A 10,714-nucleotide genomic window follows, 5' to 3' on the forward strand; every position below is an offset into this window, starting at 1 on the left:
TCGGGTACTGTTCTTGAGATACAGCATAGATTGATGTGAACTCTTAATACCGTCCTCTTAGCTCTGAACGCAAATATCTCAGCTACCTACACAGGATTATAAAGAAGTTTACGACCTCCCTATAGTACAAGTGGTAACTGGCCTGTGTCGCCATATGACGATGTTGAATACATTACTCTGGGCTATGAATGCTGTATCTCAGGATCAGTAATACATCTATAAACCGGAGTACGTACAATACATACTTGACATTTTTATGCAGCTTCTAATTATGCAAACTGGCAACTGATGTTCAGAAGCTGAACCTACGCCTCAAGGGGTCAATTAGAAAGTAATTCTAACATGGAGAAATACATCATATGCATTGCATGCAATACATTTTATGTAATTAAGAAAATCCCAAAAGAAGTTATCATTACAAAGGACACTTATCCCAGCTAGGAGCCCCCATCACCAGAGGAGAGGTGAATGAGCCCGATATTCCTCTTCATTACGTGACCACAAGAAGAAATTGAGGATAGTGGTGACATGAGCACCTCTGATTCATTCACATCTATAGGGCCGATGAAAACAGCCAAGTGACGAGGTAGCTCAGCCTTCGCTGCAGTGTCACCGTGTGATCCTCAGCTTAATTATTCCTATGGTGTTGCAATGTGACCTACCAGAACTGCAATGCAGAGTCACAAATGTTTCCAAAGCAAGTGACTCACTTACCATAGACTTCTATGTAAGTTACAAGCATGTGCAACTTGCATGCTACTTGCAAGTGATTTGACTACATTTCATTTTGGCAAAAATCGTAACTCTAAAACTGTTGCAAGTTGCACAGATGTTTTTGGTCACGCAACTTGGCTAAGAATTGCTGTTGTCTGACACATATCGCCAGCCTTACAAACAATAGATCGGGGAGTATGGGGCATGACCACCGCCCCGTTGAATCTCCGCTTTAAGGAGCTCATGCAGTGAGGGGAGCCAGGTCAATACTAAGAGCTCAAATGGCCAGCTAAAGGCCTAAACCGGTCTTAAAAAAAGCCTCTGTTCACACTAGTGCTCAGAGCCTCTACTGGAGTTTGTTGCCCTTTATGGAAATTTTTTGGTGTGAAGAATTGTACAATATTGTTGCTTTAAAAAAAACCCAAAGACCATAGTTCACCGTGATTTGCTGGCTTTGTATCCATTTGACAATGGATCCCCCACAATTCATGGCGATGGCGCCTCAGTATCCGAATTCTATTTTGATACATGAGGCCAAATGAGCAATGCATAAGTGATAAATATACTCAATCATGTAAAAGGACAAACATTAGCAAAACTCTACTTTTACCCATTGCATGGCCACATTCTACAAAATTTCACTGGCTAAAGATTTGAGAAGCAGTCTCAGGTATTTTCTATTGGACAATATGACCAATCATTAATTTGATATGATAAAATGAGCATCCTTTTACGATCAAGCCTGTGGCAGGCCTCCGAGTTGCAAGGCATCTATTATAAAGGTTTGGCCATTCCATACATAGCTAAGTGTTGAAATAAGTTCCCAACACAAGATCTTACTCGGAAAATGAAGAAAGATATTCACACGACATCATGAGGGTACTTTTAACACAACAACGATGCACAAAGAACGCAGGAAAAATAGGTATGAAAGAGGCAATAGCAAATAAGAGCACCAAGATGTAGTGTTATCGAGAACTCTGCATGGCCAATGGAAGCAAAAATATCATCACGACACAAGAAAACGTACTTTACTAATACGGGCTCTTCAAGTAATGATCCTGCATCCGGGGTGAAATAAAAAAAAAGTAGTAAAAGGTAAAACGACCCCTTGTGCACCACTTTTGTAAGTTAAAACTCTCCATCCACCAATAAATGGGATCATCACAATCTGCAGAATTGAAGGAATTGCTAAGAAAAGCCACATATAGAAACATACCGTTTTGCTCTCAACTGGCGCAGGTGATGAAAGACATTTATCACATCTCTAATTCGTCTGGGAGATTCTTCGATTTTGGAAGCGAGATTTATACAAGCCATCGCAACAATCTGAAAAGAAGCCAATTTGATGAGAGTACCATATATCAATGTCTGACAGCACAGGTCTATGAAAAGCTGTACAGGAAAAAGTGGTCAATCTACTGTAAGAGCTGGAAACATGTTGGATAATCAGACAGATAATATAAGTAACAGTCATTACATTCTCATGTCTTGTCAGGAAATTCCATACATCTGTATGGGATGTAACTAGTGATGAGCGGGCGTGCTGTTAACCCTTTCTGTGAGCATGCTCGGTTGCTTGCCGAGTATTTGCAGCGTGCTCGAATGTTATGTTAGAGTCACTGTGTGTGCATGATTTGAAACAGTTTGAGAGCTTTAATACATGTGATGAATGCCTAACAAACAGGCATTCCTCACATGTATTAAAGCTGTCAAACAGTCGCAAATCATGCACACATTGTGACTAACATAACATTTGAGCACGCCGAAGATACACGGAAAACACCTGAGCATGTTCGATCATCACTATGTAACCTATTAAAGGGAATCCCCCTAAAGGCAAGCCCCAAACTGCCTATATGGACACACTGGTCTCTGAAATAAATCCATTGATACCTTTATATCGTCTATCTAATGCCTCAATACCATGTAATTAAGTGTTTTCATTCATATGCAAGTGAGATGTCAAGTGCCCTACACATGACTGATCTCTCACTATCTGTGTGGTATCAGGAGCCAGGCAAGGAAATCAGATAGTGAGCTATCACTGAGGAGGAGAGGCTTGGGAAGTGCTCACTCACGCCCACAGCACTTAACACAATGTTTGCATGTGACACAAAATATGCTAACTGCTCAAGAATGAAGCAACAGACAGAAGATATAGTTGCAAATGGATTTACATTTTAAAGACCAGCATGCTTATAGAGGTGCCTGCAAGAACGAGTGCACAGGCCCCAGGTATGGTACGCGCCTGTCTTAGTCATTAGAATAAGACACGTGAGTCAGGACATCTTTAAAAATACAAGTATGTTAGCAAGATATAAGACGTCACCACCTATCCACTGGACAGGTGATAACTTCTAGATTGAGGAGAGTATGACCACTGAGGTGTCAACTGATCACCAAGATGGAGGACTTCAGTACTAAATCTGTCACAGGAATTACCCCCAATGAAATAATTCTAAAGGCATTGCTCACAAGTGTATCTGGACAAGGTCTGTTCTGAGAAACAGAATTACTATGTAACTGCTGAGACGGAAGCAGACACCGCACACCGATATCTGGGCTCTGTTACGTGTCAAGTTTTCGAACAGAAGAAAAGTTTTCTTCAGTTCTACAAACAAATAATGTAATCCAAATGGACCCCGTAAAATCAAAGAGATCCCTCTTTTGTTTGGACAATTCGATGTCTGTTTAGACAGGAAGAGTGGACAAATGGACTTGAAGGGGTTGTCCAGTGAAATGGAGTTATCACAGGATAGGCGGTAACTTGCTGATCAGTGGGTGGGTGGGTCTGACCACTGCCGATCATCAGAATGGAGAATTCTTATCCCCATCACATAATAGAGAGGCAGGTCGCACGCCCGACCATTGCTCCATTCATTCTTTATAGGGCCTTGGCAGCCCCATTGGAAATGGATGGTGCAGAGGCGCTATATCCTAACAAGGATAAAAAGTTCCCTGTTCTGCTGATCAGCACATTATTGCCTATCTTGCAGACAGGTGATAACTTCATTACATCAGACAACTCCTTTAAACGCACAACTGATGTGTGAAAGTCGTCTTAGACATCGGCGTTTTGCAGTTTCGCCTGATGAAAAAAAGTAAAAGGAAGGCAATACCTGCCCTAACACAGTCTGATCCTCTCCAACAGACCAGTAACACGAAGATTTCAGCTTCTCACATTTCCAGGAGAACGGCACAACATAAAGATCTACAAGCTCCGGCATTGCTGCTTGGTGGGGACACAAGCATTTTGTGCATCAGGCGAGGAGACAAGTGTATCTGCTACAAATGATTGCCTTTCCTCATAATAGCAGTTAGATGCAGAGGGCGGAGGTCAGGGGGTTCCTAGCGGTTGGACCTACACCAGTCGTCACACGTGTGTCCCCCCTTCTCTCCTGGCTGATCAGGTCACACGTGATCTCCAACTACATGTAGCCTATGGCACTGACGACAGCCAAGCACAGCGCTCAGTGACCACCACATCCCAGGGACACAGACTATGGATGGTATCGGCCACACAGGGACACATCCTAACTCACTGACGCAGAACAAGGGCACAGCAGGCCCCTCCAGGTATCTACAGGACGAGTCACCATGATCACCGCACACCGTCCTCACCTCAAAGCTGTGCTTCACAAACGACTTGGAGAAGAAGAAGCGGTGGAACAGCACCTGCCCGGTCGCCATGGCCACCTGAGGAGACAAGAAGGAGAAAGACATGAGAGAAGCCGCCATCTTGTGCGCCCCCGGCCCAGACCTGACACCGCCGGGCCCGGCACCCCCGTACCTGCGGCATTCGAAGTAAAATGCCGGCTGACTGGATGAGCTCGCAGCCCAGAATGCGGAGGTCGGTCTCCGAGTTTAGGTCCAGGCCGTCCAGCATGGAGGGTGTCGGCGAAAGCCGCTCCTCGGGGATGATGGAGTTATCAATGGTGAGGTAGACTTCGGAGTACAGCCGGTCGCCGATGAGAATGCCATCGTTAGGGCGAGAGGGGGCGGCGGGAGCGGAGAGGTGGGGAACAGTCGCCATTACTGTGACGAGGAAACGTATGTGCAACGAACAAGTCAGGCGGAGAGCCGATGGCTGCGCACAGATCCGTCCGCCAGTGTCAGGAGTCAGACGCGAAATAGTGCGCAGTGGCCAGTGTGAGGAGTCTGGGAGCTAGTGTGTTACATCACACTGGTGTACAAGGAGCAGTATATATTGTGAGCGGTGTATATACTGGTGTACAGGGAGCAGTATATATTGTGAGCGGTGTATATTGGGAGGTGTATATACTGGTGTACGGGGAGCAGTATATATTGGGAGGTGTATATACTGGTGTATGGGGAGCAGTATATATTGGGAGGTGTATATACTGGTGTATGGGGAGCAGTATATATTGGGAGGTGTATATACTGGTGTATGGGGAGCAGTATATATTGTGAGCGGTGTATATACTGGTGTATGGGGAGCAGTATATATTGTGAGCGGTGTATATACTGGTGTATGGGGAGCAGTATATATTGGGAGGTGTATATACTGGTGTATGGGGAGCAGTATATATTGGGAGGTGTATATACTGGTGTATGGGGAGCAGTATATATTGGGAGGTGTATATACTGGTGTACGGGGAGCAGTATATATTGGGAGGTGTATATACTGGTGTATGGGGAGCAGTATGTATTGGGAGGTGTATATACTGGTGTATGGGGAGCAGTATGTATTGGGAGGTGTATATACTGGTGTATGGGGAGCAGTATATAGTGGGAGGTGTATATACTGGTGTATGGGGAGCAGTATATATTGGGAGGTGTATATACTGGTGTATGGGGAGCAGTATATATTGGGAGGTGTATATACTGGTGTATGGGGAGCAGTATATAGTGGGAGGTGTATATACTGGTGTATGGGGAGCAGTATATAGTGGGAGGTGTATATACTGGTGTATGGGGAGCAGTATGTATTGGGAGGTGTATATACTGGTGTATGGGGAGCAGTATATAGTGGGAGGTGTATATACTGGTGTATGGGGAGCAGTATATAGTGGGAGGTGTATATACTGGTGTATGGGGAGCAGTATATAGTGGGAGGTGTATATACTGGTGTATGGGGAGCAGTATATAGTGGGAGGTGTATATACTGGTGTATGGGGAGCAGTATGTATTGGGAGGTGTATATACTGGTGTATGGGGAGCAGTATGTATTGGGAGGTGTATATACTGGTGTATGGGGAGCAGTATATAGTGGGAGGTGTATATACTGGTGTATGGGGAGCAGTATATAGTGGGAGGTGTATATACTGGTGTATGGGGAGCAGTATATAGTGGGAGGTGTATATACTGGTGTATGGGGAGCAGTATATAGTGGGAGGTGTATATACTGGTGTATGGGGAGCAGTATATAGTGGGAGGTGTATATACTGGTGTATGGGGAGCAGTATATAGTGGGAGGTGTATATACTGGTGTATGGGGAGCAGTATATAGTGGGAGGTGTATATACTGGTGTATGGGGAGCAGTATATAGTGGGAGGTGTATATACTGGTGTATGGGGAGCAGTATATAGTGGGAGGTGTATATACTGGTGTATGGGGAGCAGTATATAGTGGGAGGTGTATATACTGGTGTATGGGGAGCAGTATATAGTGGGAGGTGTATATACTGGTGTATGGGGAGCAGTATATAGTGGGAGGTGTATATACTGGTGTATGGGGAGCAGTATATAGTGGGAGGTGTATATACTGGTGTATGGGGAGCAGTATATAGTGGGAGGTGTATATACTGGTGTATGGGGAGCAGTATATAGTGGGAGGTGTATATACTGGTGTATGGGGAGCAGTATATAGTGGGAGGTGTATATACTGGTGTATGGGGAGCAGTATATAGTGGGAGGTGTATATACTGGTGTATGGGGAGCAGTATATAGTGGGAGCAGTATATACTGGTGTATGGGGAGCAGTATATAGTGGGAGCAGTATATACTGGTGTATGGGGAGCAGTATATAGTGGGAGCAGTATATACTGGTGTATGGGGAGCAGTATATAGTGGGAGCAGTATATACTGGTGTATGGGGAGCAGTATATAGTGGGAGGTGTATATACTGGTGTATGGGGAGCAGTATATAGTGGGAGGTGTATATACTGGTGTATGGGGAGCAGTATATATTGCGGAAAAAAGTATTTAGTCAGCACCAATTGTGCAAGTTCTCCCCCTTAAAAAGATGAGGCCTGTAATTGACATCATAGGTAGACCTCAACTATGAGAGACAAAATGAGAAAACAAATCCTGAAAATCACATTGTCTGATTGGGAAATATTTTTTTTTCTAATTTTGGTGGAAAATAAGTATTTGGTCAATTAGAAAAGTTCATCTCAATACTTTGTTATATATCCTTTGTTGGCAATGACAGAGGTCAAACGTTTTCTGTAAGTCTTCACAAGGTTGGCACACACTGTTGCTGGTATGTTGGCCCATTCCTCCATGCAGATCTCCTCTAGAGCAGTGATGTTTAGGGGCTGTCGCTGGGCAACACGGACTTTCAACTCCCTCCAAAGGTTTTCTATAGGGTTTAGATCTGGAGACTGGCTAGGCCACTCCAGGACCTTGAAATGCTTCTTACGAAGCCACTCCTTCTTTGCCCTGGCGGTGTGCTTGGGATCATTGTCATGCTGAAAGACCCAGCCACGTTTCATCTTCACTGCCCTTGCTGATGGAAGGAGGTTTGCACTCAAAATCTCACAATACATGGCCCCATTAATTCTTTCATGTACACGCATCAGTCGTCCTGGTCCCTTGGCAGAGAAACAGCCCCAAAGCATGATATTGCCACCCTCATGCTTTACAATAGGTATGGTATTCCTTGGATGCAGCTCAGCATTCTTTCGCCTCCAAACATGACTGTGTTTCTACCAAACAGTTCTACTTTGGTTTCCTCTGACCATATGACATTCTCCCAATACTCTTCTGGATCATCCAAATGCTCTCTAGCAAACTTCAGATGGGCCTGGACATATCTAATGACTTAAGCAGGGGTACACGTCTGGCACTGCAGGATCTGAGTCCCTGGCAGTGTAGTGTGTTACTGATGGTAGCCTGTGTAACGTTGGTCCCAGCTCTCTACAGGTCATTCACTAGATCCCCCCGTGTGGTTCTGGGATTTTTGCTCACCGTTCTTGAGATCATTTTGACCCCACGGGGTGAGATCTTGTGTGGAGCCCCAGATCGAGGGAGATTGTCGGTGGTCTTGTATGTCTTCCTTTTTCTAATTATTGCTCCCACAGTTGATTTCTTCACACCAAGCTGCTTGCCTATTGCAGATTCAGTCTTCCCAGCCTGGTGCAGGGCTACAATTTTGTTTCTGGTGTCCTTCAACCGCTCTTTGGTCTTCACCATAGTGGAGTTTGGAGTGTGACTGTTTGAGGTTGCGGACAGGTGTCTTTTATACTGATAACAAGTTCAAACAGGTGCCAGTACTACAGGTAATGAGTGGAGGACAGAGGAGTCTCTTAAAGAAGAAGTTACAGGTCTGTGAGAGCCAGAAATCTTGCTTGTTTGTAATTGACCAAATACTTATTTTCCACCAAAATCCGAAAACAATTTCTTTCCAAATCAGATAATGTGATTTTCAAGTTTTTTTTTATCATTTTGTCTCTCATAGTTGAGGTCTACCTATGATGTCAATTACAGGCCTCTCATCTTTTTAAGTGGGAGAACTTGCACAATTGGTGGCTGACTAAATACTTTTTTTCCCCACTGTATATTGGGAGCGGTATATATTGGTGTATGGGGAGCAGTATAGATTGGGAGGTGTATATACTGGTGTATGGGGAGCAGTATATATTGGGAGGGGAATATACTGGTGTATGGGGAGCAGTATATATTGGGGGATGTATATACTGGTGTATGGGGAGCAGTGTATATTGGGGGATGTATATACTGGTGTATGGGGAGCAGTATATATTGGGGGATGTATATACTGGTGTATGGGGAGCAGTGTATATTGGGGGATGTATATACTGGTGTATGGGGAGCAGTATATATTGGGAGGGGAATATACTGGTGTATGGGGAGCAGTATATATTGGGGGATGTATATACTGGTGTATGGGGAGCAGTGTATATTGGGGGATGTATATACTGGTGTATGGGGAGCAGTATATATTGGGAGGTATATATACTGATGTATGGGGAGCAGTATGTATTGGGAGGTGTATATACTGGTGTATGGGGAGCAGTATATATTGGGAGGGGAATATACTGGTGTATGGGGAGCAGTATATATTGGGGGATGTATATACTGGTGTATGGGGAGCAGTGTATATTGGGGGATGTATATACTGGTGTATGGGGAGCAGTATATATTGGGAGGTATATATACTGATGTATGGGGAGCAGTATGTATTGGGAGGTGTATATACTGGTGTATGGGGAGCAGTATATATTGGGAGGGGAATATACTGGTGTATGGGGAGCAGTATATACAGGTGCATCTCACTAAGTTAAATTAACTTTTTGATGATATTCTATTTCAGTTCTTCAATACAAAAAGTGAAACTGATATAGAGTCATTACAAACAGAGTGATCTATTTCAAGTGTTTATTTCTGTTAATGTTGATGATTATGGCTTACAGCCAATGAAAACACAAAAGTCATTATCTCAGTAAATTAGAATACTTTATAACAGCTTGAAAAATGTTTTTAAAATCCGAAATGTTGGCCTCCTGAAATGTATGTTCAGTAACATAGTAACATAGTTTTTAGGTTGAAGGAAGACTAAGTCCATCTAGTTCAACCCATAGCCTAACATGTTGATCCAGAGGAAGGCAAAAAAAAACCATGTGGCAAACACTAAGCTCCGCATTGGGGAAAAAAATTCCTTCCCGTCTCCATACGACAATCAGACTAGTTCCCTGGATCAGCGCCCTATCAAGGAATCTAGTATATATAACCGGTAATATTATACTTTTCAAGAATGGCATCCAGGCCCTTCTTAAATTTTAACAGTGAATCACTCATTACAACATCATGCGGCAGAGAGTTCCATAGTCTCACTGCTCTTACAGTAAAGAATCCCCGTCTGTGATTATGATTAAACCTTCTTTCCTCCAGACGTAGAAGATGCCCCCTTGTCCTCGTCTCAGGTCTCAAAGTAAAAAGATCAGTAGACAGGTCTTTGTACTGTCCCCTCATATACTTGTACATAGTAATAAGATCACCCCTAAGCCTTCGTTTTTCCACAGTAAATAACCCCAAGTGTAATAACCTGTCTTGGTATTGCAGACCCCCCAGTCCTCTAATAACCTTGGTCGCTCTTCTCTGCACCCTCTCTAGTTCAGCTATGTCTTTCTTATACACCGGAGACCAGAACTGTACACAGTATTCTAAGTGTGGTCGCACTAATGACTTGTATAGAGGTAAAATTATGTTCTCCTCATGAGCATCTATGCCTCTTTTAATGCATCCCATTATTTTATTGCCTTTGCAGCAGCTGCCAGACACTGGCCACTAAACTTGAGCTTGTCGTCCACCAATACACCCAGGTCTTTTTCAGTTACAGGTTTGCCCAGTGTTTTACAATTAAGCATATAATTATACATTTTATTTCCTCTGCCCAAGTGCATTACCTTACATTTATCCCCATTAAAGCTCATTTGCCATTTATCAGCCCAAGCTTCTAGTTTACATAGATCCTCCTGTAATATAAAATTGTCCTCCTCTGTATTGATTACCCTGCAGAGTTTAGTGTCATCTGCAAATATTGAAATATTTCTCTGTATGCCTCCTACAAGGTCATTAATAAATATGTTAAAAAGAAGGGGGCCCAATACTGACCCCTGTGGTACCCCACTGTTAACTGGGACCCAGTCTCAGTGTTTTCCATTAATAACCACCCTTTGTTTCCTTTTACTGAGCCAATTCTTAACCCACATACATATATTTTCCCCTATCCCCAATGTTCTCATTTTATGTATCAACCTTTTGTGTGGAACCGTATCAAAAGCTTTTGAAAAGT

At 43.5% G+C, this 10,714-nt stretch overlaps 1 protein-coding gene across 2 annotated transcripts in view; it reads right to left on the bottom strand.

Annotated features, from left to right (window-relative positions):
• CCNL1 (cyclin L1) overlaps positions 1-4,835 on the bottom strand; it is a 29,497-nt gene extending 24,662 nt beyond the window's left edge. Inside the window, exons 1-3 of one of the 2 annotated variants that reach the window (XR_012318380.1) lie at positions 4,508-4,835; positions 4,339-4,413; positions 1,934-2,043 (exon numbers count right to left, since the gene is read on the bottom strand). Coding sequence is in view for 1 of the 2 variants with exons in the window: in XM_073674778.1 (XP_073530879.1) it covers positions 1,934-2,043; positions 4,339-4,413; positions 4,508-4,750 (428 nt within the window). In the remaining variant the exon portion in view is untranslated. The remainder of the gene's footprint in view (positions 1-1,933; positions 2,044-4,338; positions 4,414-4,507) is intronic. The other variant, XM_073674778.1, reaches the window with a different exon arrangement.
• Positions 4,836-10,714: the final 5,879 nt, after the last annotated feature.

This window comes from Phyllobates terribilis, unplaced genomic scaffold, assembly GCF_046119375.1.
Source record: "Phyllobates terribilis strain yellow unplaced genomic scaffold, ASM4611937v1 Scaffold_3__8_contigs__length_932513732, whole genome shotgun sequence".
In the NCBI taxonomy this organism is placed as follows: Eukaryota; Metazoa; Chordata; class Amphibia; order Anura; family Dendrobatidae; genus Phyllobates; species Phyllobates terribilis.